The sequence below is a fragment of the Bufo bufo genome, chromosome 2 (genome assembly GCF_905171765.1).
Source record: "Bufo bufo chromosome 2, aBufBuf1.1, whole genome shotgun sequence".
Classification (NCBI taxonomy): domain Eukaryota; kingdom Metazoa; phylum Chordata; class Amphibia; order Anura; family Bufonidae; genus Bufo; species Bufo bufo.
The window spans coordinates 647,810,638-647,836,900 of NC_053390.1; the positions used below are offsets into that span (position 1 = coordinate 647,810,638).

General features: G+C 43.0%; 1 protein-coding gene across 1 annotated transcript; it reads left to right on the forward strand.

The window, feature by feature from the left end:
- The first annotated feature begins 1,332 nt into the window (after nt 1-1,332).
- LOC120990024 (protein arginine N-methyltransferase 9-like) lies at nt 1,333-24,806 on the forward strand. Its single transcript, XM_040418525.1, has 12 exons — nt 1,333-1,658; nt 4,011-4,159; nt 4,993-5,229; nt 5,336-5,503; nt 6,865-6,967; nt 7,048-7,148; nt 9,381-9,573; nt 16,091-16,274; nt 18,096-18,762; nt 21,181-21,334; nt 22,342-22,470; nt 24,436-24,806. Exons 1-12 carry the CDS (start codon nt 1,470-1,472, stop codon nt 24,655-24,657), a joined length of 2,496 nt encoding a protein of 831 aa, XP_040274459.1. The 5' UTR covers nt 1,333-1,469; the 3' UTR covers nt 24,658-24,806.
- Nucleotides 24,807-26,263: the final 1,457 nt, after the last annotated feature.

The following is a 26,263-nucleotide window of genomic DNA, read 5'->3' on the forward strand; positions in this document are numbered from 1 at the left end:
TGCAGTGGTTTTTTTTCTGGTCTATTTTTTATGTGTATTAGGCCTCATACATACAAACGTTGCTGTCCACATCTGTTGCTCTGTTCCGTGGCCCCGCAAAAAAAATGGAACATGTCCTATTCTTGTCCGTTTTGTGGACCAGAATATGCATTTCTATTATGGGTGCCCGTTCCGTTCTGCAAATTGCAGAAAGCACAGAGGCGGCATCCGTGTTTTGCAGCTCTGCAATTTTCAGACCGCAAAACACAGCATGGTCGTGTGCGTGATACTTTAAGTTTTATAATAAACGATGAAAAACCATTTTTTTCAGGTTGTTCTTTGTGCTACTTTCATACATTTTTCACAAAAGACAACATCCGCTAGGTATCACATTTTTTTGAGATGTTCTTCTCTTAGGAATCTCAACATGAGTTTCGGAGAAAAAAATTGTTTAAAACCCTTTAAGAGCTAGGTAATGACCCATGGGCAGGCAGGAGCTGTGTAACGGTGATCAGCGGGGGTCCCGGCTTCAGGGTGCTATCACATTTTGATCACTGTACTCCTCAGTATCTTCTCCACATGTTGTAACCTGTTCTTTTGAACAAAAGTGGACGTTCTTTAGATGACGACCCCTTTAACAAAATACAGGACAACCATTATGAGTGGCCAAGCACACCAAGGTCTCTCCATTTTCTAGGTTCTCTATGTGAGGTAACACGCACTCATCTAGTAATGCACAACCACACGTTTCCAGGAGCCTGACACCACCACATGCCTCACAACTACAGCACTCCCAGTGGCTTATGGGTACTTTCACACTTGCGGCAGAGGATTCCGGCAGGCAGTTCCGTCGCCGGAACTGCCTGCCGGATCCGGCAATCCGGACGCAAACGGATGAATTTGGGAGATGGATACGGATCCGTCTCACAAATGCATTGCAATACCGGATCCGTCTTTCCAGTTGTTATCTGGAAAAACGGATCCGGTATTATTTTTTTTCTTATTTTTCCGGAACACTTGGGGCCGGATCCTGCATTAATGCATTTCAATGCAAATTAATGCCTGATCTGGCATTCCGAAATTTCCGGCATGTGTTCAGGATTTTTGGCTAGAGAAAAAACTGCAGCATGCTGCGGTATTTTCTCCGGCCAAAAAAACGTAAGAGGGACTGAACTGATGCATCCTGAACGGAATGCTCTTAGGATTTTTTTTTTCCTGGTATTGAGCCCCTGTGACGGAACTCAATACCGGAAAAGAAAACCACTTGTGTGAAAGCACGCAGGCTTTATCCAATCAGTCATCAGTACGTCATATTCCCGCGCCTGGGTTTTGCGTTGTACGTCATATTCCGGCGCCTGGTTCTTGCGTTCCAGCTGAAGCTGCACGTTGCACTGGGTTCATGCTCTCGGCTGTGGCTAGTTCCTCGCTCGATATTACTGGTCTGTGTGCTCGTCATTGCGGAGATGCCGGCGTTTGACTGACAGGGCATCATGAACGGAGCTGGCAGAAGAAAGAATCGCAGAGGGCGCAAGGCAGGGCAGGCTGCCAGAAGGAGGGAACTGATATCCCGGTCTGTGCATAGCGCAGAGCTGTGTCTGCGGGATCGGGACTATGGCACAGCTTATGCCCACTTCCTGCTGGTGCTTAGCCTGGCTCCTGAGCTGAAGGAAGACTTTAAGGTATCAGCCGGTGAAAGTTGTGCTCGCTGATACAGGTGTGCGCTGAGTGACGGTCCCCAAGTGTCAGGAAAATCTGAGGGCAATCCTGTGTTTGCCCTATTAGTATGTGTTGTACCCACCAAATATTAGGAGACACGGCCTCAGGCTCTGCTCACCAGGCTGTAGATGTCAGGGTGTTGAGGAGAAGCCCTGTTATAGAGTAGGTTCTTCACAGGTGACGTTGTTAGGTTTGTTCCCATCCTACAAGTATGTTAGGAACTGAATCATTACCTCCCAGTATGAATGTATACCCTGTGCTTTCTTCTCTACTTTCAGTCATCAAGGCAGGGCCACAGTAGCTTTCCTCCCTCCACTTCCTCGGTAAGCACGGTAGCTTTTCCCCTCCACTTCCTCAGTAGACACAGCAGTGTTTTCCCTTTCACTTCCCCAGTAGACACAGCAGTGTTTTCCCTTTCACTTCCTCAGTAAGCACAGTAGCTTTTCCCTTTCACTTCCTCAGTAAGCACAGTAGCTTTTCCCTTTCACTTCCTCAGTAAGCACAGTAGCTTTTCCCTTTCACTTCCTCAGTAAGCACAGTAGCTTTTCCCTTTCACTTCCTCAGTAAGCACAGTAGCGTTTCCCTTTCACTTCCTCAGTAAGCACAGTAGCTTTTCCCTTTCACTTCCTCAGTAAGCACAGTAGCTTTTCCCTTTCACTTCCTCAGTAAGCACAGTAGCTTTTCCCTTTCACTTCCTCAGTAAGCACAGTAGCTTTTCCCTTTCACTTCCTCAGTAAGCACAGTAGCTTTTCCCCCTTCACTTCCTCAGTAAGCACAGTAGCGTTTCCCTTTCACTTCCTCAGTAAGCACAGTAGCTTTTCCCTTTCACTTCCTCTGTAAGCACAGTAGCTTTTCCCTTTCACTTCCTCTGTAGACACAGCACCTTTTACCTTTCACTTCCTCTGTAGACACAGCACCTTTTACCCTTCACTTCCTCTGTAGACACAGCACCTTTTACCCTTCACTTCCTCTGTAGACACAGCACCTTTTACCCTTCACTTCCTCTGTAGACACAGCACCTTTTACCCTTCACTTCCTCTGTAGACACAGCACCTTTTACCCTTCACTTCCTCTGTAGACACAGCACCTTTTACCCTTCACTTCCTCTGTAGACACAGCACCTTTTACCCTTCACTTCCTCTGTAGACACAGCACCTTTTACCCTTCACTTCCTCTGTAGACACAGCACCTTTTACCCTTCACTTCCTCTGTAGACACAGCACCTTTTACCCTTCACTTCCTCTGTAGACACAGCACCTTTTACCCTTCACTTCCTCTGTAGACACAGCACCTTTTACCCTTCACTTCCTCTGTAGACACAGCACCTTTTACCCTTCACTTCCTCTGTAGACACAGCACCTTTTACCCTTCACTTCCTCTGTAGACACAGCACCTTTTACCCTTCACTTCCTCTGTAGACACAGCACCTTTTACCCTTCACTTCCTCTGTAGACACAGCACCTTTTACCCTTCACTTCCTCTGTAGACACAGCACCTTTTACCCTTCACTTCCTCTGTAGACACAGCACCTTTTACCCTTCACTTCCTCTGTAGACACAGCACCTTTTACCCTTCACTTCCTCTGTAGACACAGCACCTTTTACCCTTCACTTCCTCTGTAGACACAGCACCTTTTACCCTTCACTTCCTCTGTAGACACAGCACCTTTTACCCTTCACTTCCTCTGTAGACACAGCACCTTTTACCCTTCACTTCCTCTGTAGACACAGCACCTTTTACCCTTCACTTCCTCTGTAGACACAGCACCTTTTACCCTTCACTTCCTCTGTAGACACAGCACCTTTTACCCTTCACTTCCTCTGTAGACACAGCACCTTTTACCCTTCACTTCCTCTGTAGACACAGCACCTTTTACCCTTCACTTCCTCTGTAGACACAGCACCTTTCTCAGTTGACGTTCTAAGTAGACACAACAATATCCTACACACACTTCCCTAGTGTTCACAGCAGGACCACCTTCCTTAACAGGCAAGAACTGCCTCGTTTCAACATATGTGGTGACATATTATGACCTGTGTGTGAACTTTACAAACTGTCTTATTACATACAATCAAATGGTGTCTACAGCTGGAGTGCAGTTCTATTTCTGGCATGAAGATGTAGAAGACCTTTTTAATAGTTGGGCTCAGGACTTGCACCATCCTAATCCATAATAGCAAGTGCTGTCTGTCTGATAAACATGAACGCCATCTATCTGGGGTTGGTGGTTGACACCTTTTTACCTCGCGCTGCCCTGTTTCAGATCTGCTAGTAGTTATGTTATATTTTTGGTGTTTATCCCTTTTATGTTTTAGGAGACTTTTCAGTATGCCCTTTTCAAATGGGCAGAAGAGCTATATGCGTTAAGCCGCAATCAAGACTTGTTCAGTTGTTATGAACAAGCCCTCGAACTCTTTCCAAACGATGATGTTATCTGCAACAGTATGGGAGAACAGCTCTTCAGGTGAGATACCAGGGGAAATCATATCAATAACATACGTGAAAAGGCTTTTTGTTTCAGTGCCTGGAATATAAAATAATCTCCCTTCACATATATTTGGCAATCCGGCTGCAGGGAAACTGAATCTAGAACTGATCCAATAGTTTTCCTTGGGATTGTTTTAGGGCTGCAGCTATCGACTATTTTTGTAAACGAGTATTCTATCGATTAATGATAGAGTATTCTAATAACAAAAAAACTAATTGAAAGAACATTTTTTTTTATAAAAACTCATCGGCCCCCTAGTGCCACCATCTCCCCCTCCTAGCCATGTCCCCAGCGCCAGTACTTACCTCTCCTGTAGGGGCGCCGCTCCACAGCTTCTCCATCTTCTCCACGCGCTGCACTGTCGTCCTGACGTCACACAGCGTCGGGTCATAGTGCACGTATGCGCGCACTATGACCTGACGATGTGTAAGGATACAGTGCAGCGTGGTGCGGGCCGGCGGGTGACCATGGAGCGGTGAGTAAGAGCAAGCGCTTCACTCCCACTCTGTGGTCACATGACACAAATGAATCCTGGATGCAAAAAATTAGCATCAAGGATTTTTTTGGTGTCGAATTACTCCATTTAATTGAGTAATCATTTCAGCCCTAGATTGTTTATAATCATTCAGTGCATCACTTGTAACGCTGGACAGAAAAGCATAGATGCTGGGCTGGTGCACTATATAAGAAAAAACAATTTAGTGCAACAAGAAGACTGATGTATGTGCACCCAGCCTTAGAGCGTTGTCAACCGCACTATAATCTGTGGTCTGTGCAGATAACTATAGGCTGTTCTATATCTGCCGTAGATTGGGATTTCGAGATGAAGCAGCTGGTTATTTCTACAAGGCCGTGAAGCTGAACCCGAACTCGGCTGATGCCAAGGAAAATTTCTATCGTGTAGCGAACTGGCTTGTGGAGCGCTGGCATTTTGTAATGCTCAATGATGTCAAGAGGAATCGGATGTATCAGAAAGCTATTGAAAATGCAGTACAGGCTGGATGCAAAACTGTGGTAGATATTGGAACTGGTACTGGGATACTAAGGTAAGTCAAGAGCATGATAGTCAATTTACTGTCATCAATTATTTTGCACAAGACTTTTTTTGTACTGCCACATGTTTTTTGTTTTTGTCTTTTTTTTTTTTTTTAGCATGTTTGCAAAATGTGCGGGTGCCCCTCATGTTTATGCCTGTGAACTCTCCAAGACCATGTTTGACCTGGCCTGCGAGGTAGTGGCAGCCAATAACATGGAAGGCGAGATCAAGCTTCTACACATGAAGTCTCAAGATATTCGAGTCCCTGAACACATACCTGAAAAGTACGTAGGGAACACTTCATTTCTAACACTTCTTCATACGTTTTTCTGACCCGTTCCTTCAAGTTCAGTAGGCTTGGTGGAGGGTGATGGCAGCAAACACTGGCATAGCAGATAGACTACAATGGAGACGGGCATAGAACATCTTCTGAAATGCTGGAAGGGCTAAAGAAAATCTACCAAAATATGTACAAAACCAAGTAGATGTTTCCTGACTCTATCTGAAACCTCGTAAAGAGAATTTTCACCCACAGTATAAAAACCCTGTTAGAGAAGTAAATGAGAAGTGTAGTAGTTTTAGTTTTTTCTCCTACAGAGATTTAGCCCCTTTTCTGTATTGTGAAGCCCACAAAAATGACTAGTGCAGCCATGTTAGAAGATTATTAGCCATACTGAATTTGTGATAGTCTAACTGAAAATGACAACCAAAATTCCTGTAACAATGTGAAGCCTCCCCATAAGGCTAGCTTTAAGGAGCCGTAACACAGCTACATTTCCGGCTGCAGGGTCATCGTCGTGGAACAGACCCGTGAAGAAGTTTTTATTACACTAAGAACACATAGGAAGAGACTTATCATGAAGGGTCAGTTTTGCAGGAGTCTGTGATGCCGTAATTTGTGCCAATTCTTCAAACGTATGATGTTTGAATTTGGTGCATTTTTTTTTTTAAGTCTAACACTTTGGGATGTTACTCCACTTGCTCCCCCACCCCTTTACTGGAGGAAGATTACTTCAATTTTTAATCCTAGTTGATAAATCTGGTTTATATTAGCTCGATAGGCTAACCATGGCACTTTCCAAAACTGGAGTGAATGGCATAAAAATTCAAAATGTCACGTAGGTTTTGGGCATATAAGCCTAACAAAACTCTATTTTGCAACTTTTTGAAGCCAGAATTTTGGCCATGGTTTGTGAAGGGAGATATCTGAGGGTTCTTTTCCCCTATTCCTACTGTTCAGTGCAGAACAAGCAAACAACATTAAAGTATGAAATTACATATTATAAAAACCTGCCTTTTATACTACTTTCCATCACATTAATAAGTTTGTTGGACCCCTAAACCTCGTGCCCGTCTTGTAGAGTGATCTGCAGGGAATGGACAGGCAGACTTGTGCTTCCAGCTGTTTTTTAGGTACTATAGGAGTCCGTTTCCACCTATACAGAATGGGTGAAAACAGTAGTCCTAGGCTGGGGTGATGTCTATTACCATGGTGAAAGATGTACTCACGTCGGTAATTGTCTTCTGCCAGCATGGTTACCCCCTTACAAGTAGACCTCACTGCTGGGCCACTGGATAGCGCAGGTTTAACACCATTGTGATATTTTATCATTATATTTTTTTTGGGATGTTTATTTTTGCGCAGGGTTTCACTGGTTGTCACAGAGACAGTAGATGCCGGTTTGTTTGGTGAAGGTATTGTGGAAACTCTGATCCATGCCTGGAAAAACTTGCTTCTAGATCCTAAGGTGAGCAAAATAAATGACGACATATTGGTTTTCTTACATATGTTATCAAGCTCTATATATGAGTCAGTTTTCTTTCTCAGCCCAAAGATGCCAACTGTGATGGGTATGGACAGGTCATACCCTCAGGTGCTGTAGTGCATGGCATGATAGTGGAATGTCCACAGATACGCAGGCATCACAGGTAGGTGCGAATATGAGTTATTTCAAACATCTTTTTAAATTACATGTTGGTCAAATAACGTATTAAGTCTGTATAAGGTACCCCCTTTCACCAAGTTCAATGCCTATATAAAAGCATGAGGCTGCAGAATAAATAGAAATGTGCCCTGTTCCGTCAGGGACAGGTATTCTCTAAGGGCACACTGCTGTTGGCCGGTCATTCCGTGCGGTCCCCAATGCGGTCCCCAATGCGGATTCCGCAGATGGGTCCAGACCCATTCAACTTGAATGAGTCTGTGATCCGTCCGCACCGCAAAAAAATATAGAACAATTTTTTTTGCAGTGCGGAGGCATGGAGAGAAATCCCACGGAAGCACTCCGTAGTGCCTCCATTCCGCACTGACCTTCCGGATTGATGACCCATTCAAGAGAATGGGTCCGCATCCATGATACGGGGTGCACGCGGCTGGTGCCTGCATATTGCTGACCCGCTGTTTGCAGGCCTGCAATACAGGCATGGCCGGGCAATGGTCGTGTGCATAAGCCCTAAAGGCAATGCTCAGCAAATCCTATATGCAGTGCATGGAGGTTGTGTGGCTATGTACTAAGGAGCTGTGGACAAGCTGTGGACAAGACTCGTCACATGCATGAGTCCTTAGAAGTGGATTCAGCACTGCCCCTAATAGTTTATATCTCCTCCCACCAATCTAGTTGCATAGACACTCCCTTATCAGAAAGAGATGCATGGACATGGTCATGTGACCACAGTCCAAAATGGAAGATAGGAGCAATTTAGGTAAAAGAAATACATTACACAATTGCAGCTACCGTCATGAGTGATTATTTTTAAAGGATGTTGATGTGAACTAGAAAACCCTTTTAAACTGCAGACAACTCTCTAGAAAAGACATAAACATACTTGTACCGTCGAGAACGCTGTGCAGTCTGCCAGCAGCATGATATGTAGCAGTAGAATCTGAGCAGAAGGATATACAGTTTTACAGCATACCTCCCAACTTTGTAAACGAACAAAGAGGGACAGATTGTGTGGCGCGCGAGCAGCAAATTTCTTCCAAACTAGGCCACGCCTCTAACTCCGCCCAAAACATAACTATACACCTAATCCCACCCAGTCCCCTTAATGCCCCACATAGTAATTATTCCCCCTTCATGCCACTGCACAGTATTTATGCCCACATTGTGCGCCCTTCACAGAATTATGTCCAGTTATGTGCCCCAGTAATGTGCCCCTCACAGAATGTAAAAAAAAAATAAACACCACATACTTACTAGCAGCAGCAGGACATCGGCTGCTCTGGTCTGTGAAGGAGGCGGAGCAGAGGCTGGCGGCCAGCCCCACCCCCCCACACAGACCAGAGGTATGGAGAGCGAGCAGGAATGATGAAGCCGGCTCTCTGCTTCATTATGGCAACTGTCTCTGCTTCCTATGGACGCAGGGACAGCTGTCAGAAAGCGGGACATACCTCCTCCTTACTGGTCCCGCCAGATCCAGGATGGTTGGGAGGTATGTTATATAAATAAATTGCAGGTTATACTGAATCTGTTCCCACCAAAGTATATATCAATCTGCTAAGCACTGCATTTTCACTGTGTGCATTTTGCATCTATCAGCAGGGTTAACCCTATTAAACGGGACACACTGTCTACTCTGCTTTATCCTGCAGAATAAAACAATACCTGTCTTATGATTAGGGATGAGCGAACTTCTATTTTCAAGTTTGGCGTACAAGGTTCCGGTTATCTAAGAATCCCATTATGGTTTCCGCTACCACGGACCATACGTTATTGTCCGTGGTAGCGGAACCCATAACTGAATTCTCAGATAACCCGAACTTGAAAACAGAAGTTCGCTCATCCCTACTTATGATATTCTGTTGCACTGTTCTGGTGAAAATGAACATTTTATTAATATGCTAATCACGTCTTTAGAGCATAAGGACCTTCAGAGCATTAGATCTCCTTCTCCCTGGCAGCCACTCCTATTGAGTGACAGGGCGAGGCATCTTCTCTGGCCCTAGAATCTCATACCTGCTCTGTAGCTTACACTATTGGCGCATGCACAGTAGTCAACTGTACTGCTGGTGACGCCAGGCAGATGCACGGGGCATTAGCTGAAAGCTACAGCATAACGGAATAACGGGTATAGTTTTACTCAGCATTATGCAAGGTTTAATAGGGTTGATTCTGCTGACATGCTCATTTTTTATCTTTTAACACACATTATTTTGCCCAGGGTGTTTGTAAATGAAGTTGCCGGTGTGAACTTAAAAGAAGCTGTGCGGTTTTCCAGTCCTGTACATTGCAGTTTCAAATCTGGTGATGTAATTGAGCCGTATGCTACAGAAAAGATGAGCAGAGTACCTGGTGGTTATAAAGCCTTGAGCCAGCCCTTCCTGGCACTGACTGTAGACTTCAACAGCCTGCAGGTAAACAGCCAGATGTCCTTGTCCTTGATAAACTAGAGTTATGCTGTAATTTTCTAAGAGGTTTCTTTTCAAGAAAGTGCTAGTAACACACACTCCTCAGCTGTGAAATTGCAATACCAAAAAGGAAAAGTCATGGAACTATAGAACTCACTGGATCAATAAATATGTTAATGATATGCAAATAGAAACAATATTCTAACCTCTCTGTATTCAAAGTTGAGTGAGTGTCCTGAGCAGAAATACAAGCACTTACAAGCCATGGCTATCAATGAGGTTATTAATGGTTGTCTGAGGAATGTTCTGCCATTCTGAATGCACTTGGGCACCCAAATCAAGATCTGCTATTTGTCGGGCAATGATAATTCAATTAGGAATTATTAATTATGGTCATAAAAATAATTAACCGTGGAAAAAATTGAATGTATACAATTTGTCATAAATTATTGAAATCATGACCTGGTGAATTGTAGACAATCTAATCGATACAATTCACATCTGAGTCCGACCATTTCCTCAGATAATAAGTTATTTTGACGTCAGATGACGTTAATGATAAAGGTGTAGTTTTACATTATACAATAATACACAGGTATTATAAAAATATGCCGATTTATTGGTTACAAGATTATAAACATAAGTAAATAAGCACAATGATACATGCAAATGAATATATATATAATATAGTGTTGATATAAAGCGTTACAATCTTAACACTACATGTGAGTGGAAATAACTTGTCACATTATAACAAAGCTATTATTAGGTTATCAAAATAGGAACATAATTTATATACATTACTTCTGTTCAGAGGAAACCTTATGATATCAGGATGGGCATGTCTAATCCTAGACATCAATATAGAATGCTAAATACATTCTGCCCCCTCTAACCAATTACATATCACATGACTTCCAGAATGGGCAAATCCATTCAAGGATATAACTTAGAAGAGATCACTGTATCCTTCCGCCCCATCCTGGACTATTTTCACACATATAACTTTGTTAAGACAAATAACAGGGATCTAGGATCTTTTCTAGACCATATCTTAAATAGGAAGGACTTGAAACAAGTCTTTCCTGTGGGAATCCATCACTTAGCTTGGCGAAGAATATTACTATCAATACAGTATATAGGCAATCCTTTAATGCTCTGATAAATTATGAGTCTTGATTCTTCTGCAGGTAGAATGAAGCCTCACAATATCCTAAGACTACATCTCAATATGGAGATGATCAATTTATTAATTTATTCGCCAATCTAGATGGTATAATTTCACCCACACTATCTAATTAGTCTTAATAAAATGAAATATCATTCTTTGTCTCTCTTAACAAGTCATAGTAGGAATCTCACTTCTGCTCCTAGGAAAGCTGGGTGGTTCATCATTGCATGGCTTTCTTTTTCTTTTCACCCTGAAACTATTTTCCCAGACTTAGTGGAACCATCATGAGTTTCATAGACTCGTGAATTTATGGGTTTGATAACAAATACAATGGGCCTTACACTCGCACTGTGGGTTAGTATATTCTAACTGTCCAAACGACTGATTCATTAGGTTAGAATAATATCAGTCCCTCTGAGTAAATCCCATTAGCAGAAAACCAACGTAAATGTTTTCCATATATCCTAAGAATACATTTTCTTTTAGTGGGATACACATGGCATCAAGTATATTATATAAAATTATAATATATAATTTATCAATTCGTTTATGCTAAAACTAAATAAATCCACTATATGAATACAAACGTTATACTTTCGATTATATGAATAAACATACACACCACATGTCTCTCATGAAACAGTGCTACCTCCCTCATAGCACTGTAATGAGATCTAAGAATACACTTTAGGAACGTGTGGCCTTTCCATAAGCTCACACAAAATGGTGGACATATCACAAAATGGCAGATGCCACACTATTAACCTAGCAATTCATGTTTGATTCATTTCGGGCCTATAATTATCCCGACATATTTGCAAAAGAAGCTGTAATTGATGACCAAGATGTGCTCAATGGGAGGGAAGTCCAGAACAGTGCAGGCCATGGTAGCATGTTTAGGCCACGCAGGCTGCCCACAGTAGCATGAGCAACATCTGGCCTGGCATTTGTCCTGTTGAAAAACAGCTCCTGGGACACTGGCTCCATGAACATTGAGCATTTAGTGTACATTATGCCACCCCACATCATAATCCCAGAAGTAGAACCGGTGCGACGTTCTCTTGTGAATTCCTCTTCATGGCGTTGCCCCCGTGACCAATTCCCGGCTATCATTGCATCTGAGACCAAAGCGGATAGACCTCCATTGTCGCCTTGCTGTGGACCACTATAGCCTTTGAGAGTCGTGATGTGAGGTCAGTGGAACAACTGTATTTGAACGCCTGGCTTGTAGACTAATGTTGTACAATGCTTTCCCTAGGCTTGGGATGTGACGTCCAACTTCACTTGCAGTACAAAATGGATCACTTTTTCTAATCAGATGATCCGTCCATTTTGAAGTTTGCCTCTCCACCTCTTGCAGTCGTTCCAGTTCGTTGTTGTTCTACCAACCACTGGGACACGCAGAGTTGAACAGTGCTGACATCTTGGCCTAGGTGCGTCTTTCTGCCCGAGTGATAAACCAAGGTCTCTCAGTTCAAGGATTCTGTCCCTTAGGCGTGTTGCACACGACCGTATGCCCTCCGAGATATACGGTCCGTGAGCGGGCCATGTCCTAGAGCGGCATTGATGCTTTGCATGGGAGTACACAGCATCAAAGATTACAATGATACTGTGCACGTCGGGCCGCCCACGGAACTATTATCCCGCACTCATAAGATCATATGAATGCGGGACAATAGCCCCACGGGCAGCCCGACGTACACATAATTATTGTAATCTATGATGCTGTGTTCCTCCGTGCGCACGATCAATGCCGCTCCGGGACATATGGCCCGCTCGCGGACCGTGTGTCTCGGAGGGCATACGGTCGTGTGCAACAGGCCTTAGTTTGAGACAAGTGGTGATTTTTTTCCTTCAACCATGAAGCGAGATGTATCTGCCCCCACAACTGGACAGGAAGCCCCAGAGCAATCAAAAAGGGAACACCCACTTCCTCCCTCAGTGTGGTTTCCTGTCCTCCGGACAGAGAAGCCTGGAGCATGCAGCCTCCAAGGCTGTGAAACAAGGAACACCTTATGAACTTGGGTTATACAGTAAATATTTGTGTTGTGTGGTTTGTATAAATCTGTTTGGTGCCTTTAGCATGATTGATAGGTTTGAATATTTGTCGGGCTTCAGGGCCTGGTTGACTGCCTCTTGGCTTTTGGGGGGAGACCTGATAGCTTTAGGGCCTGGTTGGTTGCTTATTGGCTTCTGGCTGAATGCCTTTTGATCTTATGTTGGTTTCATTGAATTCCGATGCCCTGTGCATGCTTAGCTGTATACCTGTGTGGCTATGCCTGTCTGGCTGAACATTTTTGCATCTATACCTGCTTTGTTGAAAGCCTGGTCTGCTGAGCGCCTGTGCATCTATGCCTGGTTGGTTGAACACTTGTGTGTCCATGCTGGGTCAGCTGACAGCCTTTGGGTCCGTGCCTATAAAATGATGGCTGCCTGGGAGCCTGGGCCTTTCTGGTTCACTGCCTTGAGCCTGTGGTAATTAAAAAAATAAATAAAAAGGCAGTGTTTGTGGCAGGGTGACTATTTTCATGGCCTCATGTTCCTATGGAGCTGATTGCTTTCATGTTATGCTTGCCTGGGATGACTGCTCCTACAGCTTTGCATTGTAGCTGGCTTCTTCTGCTGCTGGGCTTATCTACTGCAGCTGTTTGTTCAGCTGCTTACTTTGCATGGGCCGTGTCTGCATGGTTGGCGGCTTCTGCGGCTCTGTCTGCATGGTTGGCGGCTTTGGTCACCATGTCTGTGTGGCTGGCGCCTCGTGCTGCCGTGTCTTGATAACTGACGTTCTTGAAACAGTATCTGGATGACTGTACCTGGCTCTGAGCGGGTGTCTGTGATCAGCTGTGCTATGCAACAGTGTCTTGGTGGCGGTCTACTTTGATGGCTATGCCTGTATGGTGAACTGGTTCTGTGGCTATGCCTGATTGACAGTTTGTAGTTTTAATTATCTGCAATAAGCATAGTACACCAACGAAGCCCTATAATGTTCCTAGTGGAAAATGAGAAGATGGGCTGGACCAGATGGTTTAGAGCCCTATAAATCTCCTAGTTGGGAGTGAAGATATAGGCTGGACCATATTGTTTGGACAGCCTACAGGACTTATGGGGTACCAACAAAGCCCTATATGGCTCCTGGTTGGGAGTAAGAAGATGGGCTGGTCCATTTAGTCTGGATGGCCTACAGGAGATATGGCTCACCAGCAAAACCCTATAAATACTTGCCACCGATCTAGAACTTCCCAGGGAGTCCCTGGAGGGTCGGCGGTTGTCTGCTGGGGTCCTTCGTGCTGTAGTTTCCGGCACTGCGGACCCTAGGAGGTCTGAAGGGTCCAGGGGGCTCTTTGAACCTCTTGCAGCAGATCCGTGAGCTCCTCTAGATAAGGGATTGATGCCACGGTAGGGTTCCATCATGGATGCCAGATGGCGAGAAAATCTCCAGTGGATCTTGGATCACTTGGTCCACTATGCGCTCCCTGAAGATTCAACAGTGCAGGTGGCGTGCCTTGGAAGGGCCTCTCCTGGGGAACTTTTGGTGAGGCAGGAAGAAACATCTGTCTCGGAATATAATCTGCACCAAAGGAATCGGTGTTCAGCAATCCTCTTCCTTTAATAATTCTGCATCAAGATAAGTACTTCTCTAAGATGTTTTGTTAAATCTGTTATGATTTATGTTAACACTTGATGAAAAGCCCATAAAACATTTATTTTATAAGATTATCCTGGGTTTAAGGTATAATTTTGAAATTCCTAGGTTAGGATGTTTTATTATTCCCACTTTTTTTTATTTTGGACCTCTTGTTAGCTTTCGGGGTCTTCATAGTTTAAGATTACTTTTCAATCATGTCCCTCCCAAGGGGTGTTTTTTATCTCTGGTATTCGATCTCTCTATGGTGCTGTCATGGGTGAAGGGAAAAATGATAATTACACTTACCGGTAATTGGATTTTCCAGAACCCATGACCGCACCGCTCTAATTCCCTCCATGGTGCTTATGGTTGATGAAAATTGTTTCGGTATTTCAAATAAAAAGGAAGAATGAGGTTTATAGGAATTCTATTTTGTACGGCTCCTACTGATCTACTCTGGAATCAACATTGAGGAAGGAAGTGGGTGTTCCCTTTTTGATTGCTCTGGGGCTTCTTGTCCAGTTGTTAGGGCGGATCCATCTCTCTTTATAGTGCGGTCATGGGTTCTGGAAAATCCAATTACCGGTAAGTGTAATTATCACTTTTGAGGTTTCATGTGGCTAAAAATTTTTTACTTTAAATCTGGCTTTTATGCCCCTCTTACATGCCAGATATTGGAGCTAGGTGCTTGAAAATTTGATCATCTGCAGATCTTAGCAACACTTGCTACTTACTCAATTTGCATGTTCTTAAAGGGACTCTGTCACCACTTTCTAACCCCCCCTTTTCAAAGTATTGTTATCTGCATGGCGCCCCTGTGATTATAAATGTGTTGTTAGAAGTTAAATTCGCCGTCTCCTTTTGATAAAAAGAGCTTTTATCTAACCTGTCAATCTTCTTGATAAGGTGCCCAGGGCGTTTCTTTTCGTCTCAATCTGCCGCCCGCCGCCGCCACCGTTGGTGCCCAGCTCCTCCCCTCATGCTTTCAGCGCCGCCTGAATGTAATCAAATACGCCTCCGGCTCTCTCTGTGCCCCCTCCTCCTTTTCAAAGATCCCGCGCGTGCGCACAGGGCTGTGCCTGATGCGCCCGTGCGGACATTTACAATCAGCCTCATTGAGCGAAGTGCGCATGCGCGCACTTCGCTCAACCTCCTCATCAGACGAGCACTGCAGCCCTCCTCCTTGAAAAGGAGGAGGGGGCACAGAGAGAGCCGGAGGCGTATTTGATTACATTCAGGCGGCGCTGAAAGCATGAGGGGAGGAGCTGGGCACCAACGGTGGCGGCGGCGGGCGGCAGATTGAGACGAAAAGAAACGCCCTGGGCACCTTATCAAGAAGATTGACAGGTTAGATAAAAGCTCTTTTTATCAAAAGGAGACGGCGAATTTAACTTCTAACAACACATTTATAATCACAGGGGCGCCATGCAGATAACAATACTTTGAAAAGGGGGGGTTAGAAAGTGGTGACAGAGTCCCTTTAAGACGTCTCCTTCTTGGTGTTGCAATTTCAATGTTGAGTTTAGATCATATCATTTATTTTTTTGATACAATATTTCTTTCTGTTCAACTCCATAAGCATTGTTATTATCATAGATGGGGGAAAAAACTGTCAAAGACTGGTGGGTAGGAAAAGCTTCTAGTCTTGAATAAGCTGGGCTTACTGCTAAGTGAATTTAACCAATATATCTAAATTCTGCCAACATCATCTTGGTTTTTAATGCTAGGATTTGGAAAGCATTGCCTCTGGAAAGTCCTGCAGGATCTCTGTTCTGGTCCAGGAACAAGGACGACTTGACTGTTTTATAACTTGGTTTGTCTTGCATCTGGATAATGAACACAATCTGTCAACGGGGCCTAGTGAAGAGACGTGCTGGGAACAAGCTGTGTTTCCTATCCAAAATATTCCTGGTAAATGACTAATATCTTATTTCTAATAACAACCCACCTTGCATTGGTTGAAAAGTTGACATTTGGACAGGAAATAGTTAACCACACTACCTTTACCAATTGCAGACTGAAGCTCCTCATACATGAGGAGGGGAAAGGAGGGTCAGATATGTTGGACTTTAACCACCTCCAGACCGGGCCTTTTACCCCCTTCTTGACCAGGCCTAATTTTGCAAATCTGACATGTCACTTTATGTGGTAACAGCTTTGAACACTTTTATTTATCCAAGCCATTCTGAGATCGTTTTCTCGTGACACATTGTACTTCATGTGGGGCTTACATGATAGAACCAACCCATAAATGACTCCATTTTAGAAATTACACCCCTTAAACTATTCAAAACTGGTTTTAGAAATGTTGTTAACCTTTTTGGTATTCCACAGGAATTAAAGCAAAATAGAGGTGAAATTCCAAAATATCACTTTTTCTTGAAGATTTTCCATTTTAATAATTTTTTTCCTGGAACACATCAAGGGTTAACAACGAAACAAACCTCAATATTTATTACCTTGATTCTGCAGTTTGCATAAACACCCCATATGTGGTCGTATACCGCTGTTTGGGCACATTTTGAAGAGGCCCTGAGGTAACCCCACAGTGAAAACCCCCCAAAAGTGACCACATTTTGTAAACTACACCACCCAAGGAATCTTTAAGGGGTGTAGCGAGCACTTCACTCAACCTCTGTTACATAGAATTTTTAATACTTGGGTGTGAAAATGAAAAATTACTATTTTTTTTTTGTGATATTTTTGTAGAGCCAATTGTTACGGACGCGACAATACCAAATATGTCTTTTTTTTTTTTTTTTACATTTTACACAATAAGAACATTTTTAGAAAAAAAAATCTATGGCTATGGTCTTGTATGGGGGCTCATTTTTTGCAGGATGATTATTGCTACCATTTTTGGGGTACATACGACTTTTTGATTTAACATTGTTTTTTTGGAGGTGAGCTCATTGGCACAATGTTTGTTTATTTTTTAACGGCGTTCACCTGATGTGGTAGATCATATGATATTATTATAGAGCCGGTCGTTGCGGACGCAGTGATACCAAATATGTCTATTATTTTATTAATTTTTCTTCTATTTTTTAAAATTTGGGGGGGGGGGTACCTGCACAGTCTGAAAATGCCAGCATTGATTGGATAGATTGAGACTGTGCAGGTACCCCCCCCCCAACTTGTTACCTCCCCTCTGTACCCTTACTGAAGGCTAATGGCAATTAATTCATAACTTCTAGTAGAAATAATACAGGAATGAGACAACATAGAGCCTTAAGAATAGAGGCTCCAGAATTATTACATGGGGACACTCTCCCAATAGCATTTTACATTAAAGAGGTTATCCGGGAATTTTATATTGATGGCCTATCTTCAGGATAGGTCATCAGTATCAGATCGGCGGAGGTCTGACTTCTGGAAGCCCCTGCCGATCAGCTGTTTTGAAGAGACTGGCGCTCCATGAGCACAGGTCACATGGCCTAGGCTCAGTCCTATTGAAGTCAATGGGTCTGAGCTGCAGTACCAAGCACAGCCACTATACAATGTACGGCGATGTGCTTATGAGTTGTGAAGAGCTCCAGTGAGCGCAATGGCCTCTTCAAACAGCTGATCAGCGGGGTGCTGGAAGTCAGTATAAAGCTAGTGAATAAGCCCTTTTGAGTGTATATTGTCAGTATGTATGTAATATATATGTTCTGCAATCTGTATAACATGTTGAGTGATTTAGATGGCATGAAAGATTCTGACATGGATTATTTTTGTTTTTCTCCACAGAAGATGGTTGTATGGTCATCCGTGGGGATACAGTCGTACTGGATGTACACTGTCCTGACTGTTATTTAAGATTAGAGCTAGTCACGGTTATTAGAGCTGGGGTAGTGGACATTGGTATGTCAGTAGAGCACGAGGTGGACTTGTGCGATGCTTTGGCCAGTCTTCACACAACCCATCAGAAGGGCAGGGAGGAGGACTTGTGCATTCTGGAGCCGAGTGAGATAGCCTTGCTTAACAATGTTATTTACCACGAGAGCTTTAAGAATGCTATATGTAAAGTCATATCTTCCCTGGGACCTGGAGAGAATGGTACATTGAGGAATGAGAATGATGTAACGACTCATGAAGGACGTTTTTCCGACCCGCTGTATATACTGGATGTGTCTGAGGGATTTTCAGTTTTACCCGTAATTGCTGCACAGCTTGGGAATGTTAAAGCTTACAGCTCAGTTGAGGAGAAGCAGCACTGCGTTGCCCTAGAAAGGTTATCAGAAAGGAACGGCATCTCCAAAGAGAGTCTGGAATTTTGGCTGAACAAGCTGGAAGCCAGCGATGATGTTTTACAGAGGCCCCAGTCTGACAAGTTGTGGAGCATCATTATTCTAGATGTGATTGAGCCTTGTGGGCTGATCAGGCAAGAGGTGATGGAGAAATGTGCCATAGCAAGGTAAGTGAGCTACCACTGCAGTGTTTGATGCCATCTTCAACAGGTTTTGGAACGTAATTAATCAACCACGCAATACTTTATTACACTTGAGCAGGTGGTATTTAAAGGGGTTTTCCGGGGCTTTTATAGTGATGACCTATCTTTCGAACCTCCAGGACCCCTGCCAATCAGCTGCTTGAGAAGGCTTCTCTCTGCTTTTCCTAGGCCGAGTGACAACATGTTCATCCACGACTGTATCCAGATGTGGTCCGTGTGTTGTCTGCATATTTTTGCAGACCTATTGACTTCATTGGGTCCTCAGTCTCCATATTGTGTTTTTTTGCGGAACAGACATTCGTATGCAGAAAGCACACAGATTTTCCGTATGCTTTACAAATGCGTATGCCCATTTCTCAGAAAGCTAGTCCTGTAATTGGCTGCAAAATGTGGACCACGGACCCATTGAAGTCAATGGGTCTGCAAAAAATGCGGATGCAACACGGACCGCAAAATACATAGTCATGTGCATGAGACCTAAATGGAACTTTATTGCAGAAACCATGTGATGAGTGTTTTAAAGGCTGATTCACTTCCTCATGGTACTAAATCATGCTCATCACAGAAATCTTGAGGGAACTTCAGTGGGGACTGTCATTCACCAGTTTAATATAGATGTGTGAAAGAGGCATGGCTTCTGTTATAAAGAAAAGCCACAATGCTAGTGTGAACATAGCTTTAGGCTACTTTCACACTCGTGTTTTGGCTTTCCGTTTGTGAGATCCGTTCAGGGCTCTCACAAGCGGTCCAAAACGGATCAGTTTTGCCCTAATGCATTCTGAATGAAAAAGGATCCGCTCAGAATGCATCAGTTTGACTCCGTTCAGTCACCATTCCGCTCTGGAGGCGGACACCAAAACGTTGCCTGCAGCGTTTGGCTCAGTTTCGTCAAGTGGACAGCAAAATGGATCTGTCCTGGCACACAATTTAAGTCAATGGGGACTGATCCGTTTTCTCTGGCACAATAGAAAACGGATCCGTCTCCCATTGACTTTCAAGGGAGTTCATGATGGATCCGTTTTGGCTATGTTACAGATAATACAAACGCATCCGTTCATGATGGATGCATGCGGTTGTATTATTGTAACGGATCCGTTTTTGCAGATCCATGATGGATCCGCCCAAAACGCGAGTGTGAAAGTAGCCTTAGCTTGTCAGTGAATGGAAGCATTTTTCTTTAGATCCAAAAGCTGAAAATCTATTTGGACCCAATATGTCTGTTGGCTACGTCCAAAGCATCTCTCAATGTTTTGCTATAGAGTGGTTAAGCTAAATTAACTTAAAACTGGAAACCCCTTTTAAGTGGCTAGTGGAATTGGCCATATATACAGTACAGACCAAAAGTTTGGACACACCTTCTCATTCAAAGAGTTTTTTCTTTATTTTCATGACTGAAAATTGTAGATTCACACTGAAGGCATCAAAACTATGAATTAACACATGTGGAATTATATACAACAAACAAGTGTGAAACAACAGAAAATATGTCATATTCTAGGTTCTTCAAAGTAGCCACCTTTTGCTTGGATTACTGCTTTGCACACTCTTGGCATTCTCTTGATGAGCTTCAAGAGGTAGTCACCTGAAATGGTCTTCCAACAGTCTTGAAAGAGTTCCCAGAGATGCTTAGCACTTGTTGGCCCTTTTGCCTTCACTCTGCGGTCCAGCTCACCCCAAACCATCTCGATTGGGTTCAGGTCCGGTGACTGTGGAGGCCAGGTCATCTGGCGCAGCACCCCATCACTCTCCTTCATGGTCAAATAGCCCTTACTTTCAAAGTTTTCCCAATTTTTCAGCTGACTGACTGACCTTCATTTCTTAAAGTAATGATGGCCACTCATTTTTATTTACTTAGCTGCTTTTTTCTTGCCATAATACAAATTCTAACAGTCTATTCAGTAGGACTATCAGCTGTGTATCTACCTGACTTCTCCTCAACGCCACTGATGGTCCCAACCCCATTTATAAGGCAAGAAATCCCACTTATTAAACCTGACAGGGCACACCTGTGAAGTGAAAAACATTTCAGGGGACTACCTCTTGAAGCTCATCAAGAGAATGCCAAGAGTGTGCAAAGCAGTAATCAAAGCAAAAAGGTGGCTACTTTGAAGAACCTAGAATATGACATATTTTCAGTTGTTTCACACTTGTTTGTTATATATATATATATAATTCCACATGTGTTAATTCATAGTTTTGATGCCTTCATAGTCATGAAAATAAAGAAAACTCTTTGAATGAGAAGGTGTGTCCAAACTTTTGGTCTGTACTGTATATCACATCTGCATTGTATGTTTTTACAGTGGAGTACTTTCTGCATGTGGGTTAACCTCCTTCTTTGGTGCACTTGTTTCTAACACGTATTCATTTTGCTGGTTTTAGGTGCTTACTTCAGTCTGGAGGAAAGATCTTCCCTCAGTATGTGGTCATCCATGGCATGCTGGTAGAATCCAACACTTTAATGCAGGAGAGTTCGGTTCAAGGCACAGAACCCACCCTAGGCTTTAACATAGCACCTTCGATCAATCAGTTCAAGGTGAGCGAAAACACAGTCAAACTACTAATCAGATTTGAAATGCGCTCTATACTTGCTCTATGGCACCTGATCTTCTGTTCCTCAAGACAATCACAAAATCTTAGTAGTGTCTTGTTCCAGTAACTAGGAGTCCAGATCTGTATACAGTTCAGTGCAGATAAAACTGTTTTAACATTTTGTTAAAGGGGTATTCTGGTTGCTATAGGAATGGATAGGGGATAACCTGTAGTAACTAACTGATCAGTGTGTGTCTGACAAATCGGGTTTTGAACCCCTGAACTAATGGAGTGGCAAGTGCTCCATGACACTCCATTAATTCTCTGTGGGACTGGCAGATGGCTGACTTCAGCACTCGCTTATCTGTCGCAGTGCCACTGAGAATAAATGGAGCGGCAGGTCGCACACTCAATCAATCCACCGCTTCATTAGGACAGGGGTACGGTATCCCAATTCTCAGGATCAGTGGAGGTCCCAGCAGTTTACCTCCACCAATCAGTTAGTTATCCCATATGTAGTAGATGGGGGATAACTTGTAGTTACGAAATGCCTCTTTAAATAATTATCTGGGATAAAAGAGGATCAATGGCTGATGTTAAAAATATGGAACAGAAACCCTTGATTTCTGAACATTGCCGAAATTCTGAACATGATTGTTCCTGCTACTTCCATCAGTCAGGATGTGCAGCTTAAATAGCAGTTCTCTAATAGTTTTACTAAATTACTTATACATGGAGGTATTTAGATAATGCAGATCAATAACAATTATATTGGGGAATTGCATAAAGAATAATTCCCTAATTACATGAGTGTTTCAAAAATAGGACTGCAAGACGGCAGGGAATTCACTTTCTATGCATTTGACCCCGAGTCTATTGATGGCGGCCTGAATTCATGCTATTATGTTACTTCAGAAAATTGCAGAATTGTTCTTAATCTTCCTGAATAACGGTTTCAGGTGCCTGTCAATGTCTTCCTATAACGGTTTAATCTTCCTATAACGGTTTCAGGTGCCTGTCCATGTCTTCCTGAATCTCTCTACTCTGCCTTCCACCCGTTTGAGTGATCCAGTAGAGCTGCTTAGACTGGATTTAATGAATCCGTATTCAAACCAATTTAGCTTGGTTACTGAAGTAAAGGTAATGAAGACTGTGAAACATTTATATAATTTTTTTTAACCTACTGTATGTACAAAAGTTTCCTATCCTTGATGTTTAATCCTGTTAGACTTAGGTCTAAAACTAGGAGCAGATTGTAACACTGTCATGTGGTCATGTCCCTCACAGTAATACATTCTGTATGTGAGGTCTGTGTGTCCAGAATGCTGCTGTCTTCACTAGCTATCTTGTTTTAGCACTGCTGTATTTCCAGTACTGCTTTCCACTTCTGTAGGGCATGAGGGTCTTCACTCACTTGTTCAGACAGTTACTGATGCTGAGAAGGGGGGGGGGGTTCCTCTCCCTATTCAGAGTTTGCCATAGGAGCTCTCCTTTCTCTCTATACTCAGTCATAACCTATGTGATTTTACCCCCTGCTAAGTGTATGGTGTGTGCTTTGCTCTGTCAGATCTTTGTCAGAACATCAGAATAGACCGCTATGTGAAGGATTTACAAAGACTTCACAACTGCACAATAGTAGGAAATTTCTAGTGAAGACTGCTCAGAAAGTTGTATCATTTATTGTGAAGCAAGTGAACAATAAAAAAAAAAAATCAATGCAAAGGTGTCCATAGCTTTCCCCATTCACAAGTGTCATTTTATAAGAAAAAGCAGTCTCTCGCTCCGTAGGACTTTTCTCAGCAGCAGGACCCCTTGTTATCAGCTTACTGTTAGGGGACCTTCTGACAAGAAGTGATTGTCTGTGGTGGAAATCCTCTTTAAGCCTCCTCAAATTGTGTGCACTGCTCTAGAATAGATGTAATGATGCGATCCTGCCTACGATATGCCATCATGGCTGAGCAGCCTGACAGGAAAACATGTAGTATATGTAATTGCCAGAACATAGTGTGTAGTGAGGCCCTCTCACTCCTCTAGGCAGCTCTGCAAGTGGAGGCAACCAGTCCTGCTCACATTCTAGGACAGGTTGCTGGCAGCCATTTTAAATAATTCCTGGTGAACTCCTTTTAACATGATTTTCTTTTGCCTTTTTTATATTTTTCAGTTATTTGGTGTAACTACTTAGCACAATAATGAACTTTTTGTCCAGCATCTGGTAAATTCAGCTGTTCAGCTACAAAAATACTGTGCAGGCAACATACAAAGTCATGTCTGACACAGTCTGTTTGCTAGGGATACACAGCATAGCCACTCCATTCTTTTCAATGGGAATATTGGACAGCACATCCCTGTAAAGCAGTCTAACCTCAGGTCAAGGAAGGGACAAGGATGTTTGTCCATACTTTTCCCTTTCCATGTGCACAATATTTTGTAAGAACCTAGAGAACATCTTTACCATCTTCACATTTTTATTATGTTTTTCTGGCATTTTAATTTCCTTTTTTTCTTTAAGTCATTCACTGTGTAGGATAAATATTTTCAGGTGCAGCAATACCAAAATGTGTTTTAATAATACATTTTATTTCCCTAAGTTTTAGAGAAATATAAGAAAATATTCCTCAGACCTCAGCTTAGACCCCCAGCTCAGACCTCCAATCAGATGTCAGATCACACCCCCATACAGATATCAGATCAGACACCTCTCCTCCTGTTCTGGCCTCTGCCGCTCCTGTGATCCAACATCGTACAGCATGATGTCACAGAGCACGCCTATGTCGTCATGCTGTGCACAGAGCACAGCATTCAGTGCCTGCAGAAGACGACCAGGGAGCACTGCATTCACTGCTCTCTGCTCCTACTGTACTAATGAGCGCGTCTATACTGGAAATGCTCATTAGTATTTGCCCTATAAGATGCACTGACATTTTCCCCCCACTTTGGAGGGAGGGAGGGCGAAAAATACAATAATTTTGTATTATCACCACTGTGATTATTTTGTTCCTTCTCATATTATTAAAAATTGTCTTTCAAGTCAAATATCCAGAAGGCAAGCTGATAAAGTGATTGTCATGGATATAACCTGAACACATTTGCTGTGTTTTCCTCTAGGTAAGAATCTGTAAATCGGGACAGGTGACTGCTATTCCATTCTGGTATCGCCTTTACCTTGATGAAGATATTTATTTAGACACATCTAGTGACATGTCACATTGGAAACAAGCAGCTTTTTTATTAGAAGAGCCGCTCAGAGTGGACGAAGGGCAAGAACTCCTACTTGAAGTACATTTCCAGAACAGCAATGTTAGTATGACTTTAAGACGACCTCCATAGTAACTTCCGCAGAACAACATACAGTAGTTGCAGAGTTGAATTGTATATTACAGTGAGTATCTGTAATAAAGCATATATGCTTCCTATATTTTTTTTTCTTGGTTATATAGCAAATTGTATAGTATTTTATCTATACTACTCAATAAAAGGTGAAAAATAAATGTTGCACGTTGAACATTATTTCGGGTAAACAGTCACCATGTGAATACTAGCAGATTATGGATTTTCCAGTGTATCTGCTGGATTTCTGCTGCAGGAAAATCCAGATGTGGAATTCATGCCATAAATGCATTATGGTGGAATCCACATTGAAAACTCGCAACATAAATGACATGCTGCAGATTTAAAGGGTAACTCATGTTTTCATCAAAAAAATAAATTTTAGCATATGTTACTGCTGCTGCAGCATTATGCATAAAGCTATCTTTAGTTTCTTCACATACCACTGTTTTCCTTAAGTTTTTCCCTTAGTCATGGCTGTTTTAACCTCTACAATATGAGGATCTTCTCAAGATGTCTCCTCTGCCAATTCTATGAGGCCAAAACTGCCTTCCCTCACTTCACATACACATTTCCTGACAGCCAATCAGATTGGATTACTGAGAGACCCGCCTCTTCACTCTGAAGCCTAATGCAGGCATGTCGTTTGGAGGACCGCCTCTCTGTCTTCTGTTTACACTAAAGGAAAGACAGAAAACACATAGCAACAGTCTTTTAAGGGAACAGTGGAAAGGGACAGGGGACATTAATGAAAGCTGATATTATAAGGTAATTACAAATCTTTTGGCAATCATTGACAGACTAAGGTCTCATGCACACGCCCATTGCCCGGCCTTGGCCGTATTGCGGCCCCAAACAGCGGGTCCGCAATCCGGAGCTGCTTAATGCTTATATGGTAACATAGTACATAAGGCCGAAAAAAGACATTTGTCCATCCAGTTCGGCCTGTCATTCTGCAAGTTGATCCGGAGGAAGGCAAAAAAAAATCTGTGGTAGAAGCCAATTTTCCACACTTTAGGGGAATAAAAAATTCCTTCCCGACTCCAATCAGGCAATCAGAATAACTCCCTGGATCAACGACCCCTCTCTAGTAGTTATAGCCTGTAATATTATTACACTTCGGAAATACAACCAGGCCCCTCTTGAATTCCTTTATTGTACTCACCATCACCACCTCCTCAGGCAGAGAGTTCCATAGTCTCACTGCTCTTACCGTAAAGAATCCTCTTCTATGTTTGTGTACAAACCTTCTTTCCTCCAGACGTAGAGGATGTCCCCTCGTCACAGTCCTGGGGATAAATAGATGATGGGAGAGATCTCTGTACTGACCCCTGATCTATTTATACATAGTAATTAGATCTCCCCTCAGTCGTCTTTTTTTCTAAAGTGAATAACCCTAATTTTGATAATCTTTCAGGGTACTGTAGTTGCCCCATTCCAGTTATTACTTTAGTTGCCCTCCTCTGGACCCTCTTCAGCTCTGCTATGTCTGCCTCGTTTACAGGAGCCCAGAACTGTACACAGTACTCCATGTGTGGTCTAGCGATTTGTAAAGTGGTAGGGCTATGTTCTTATCACGGGCATCTATGCCCCTTTTGATGCAACC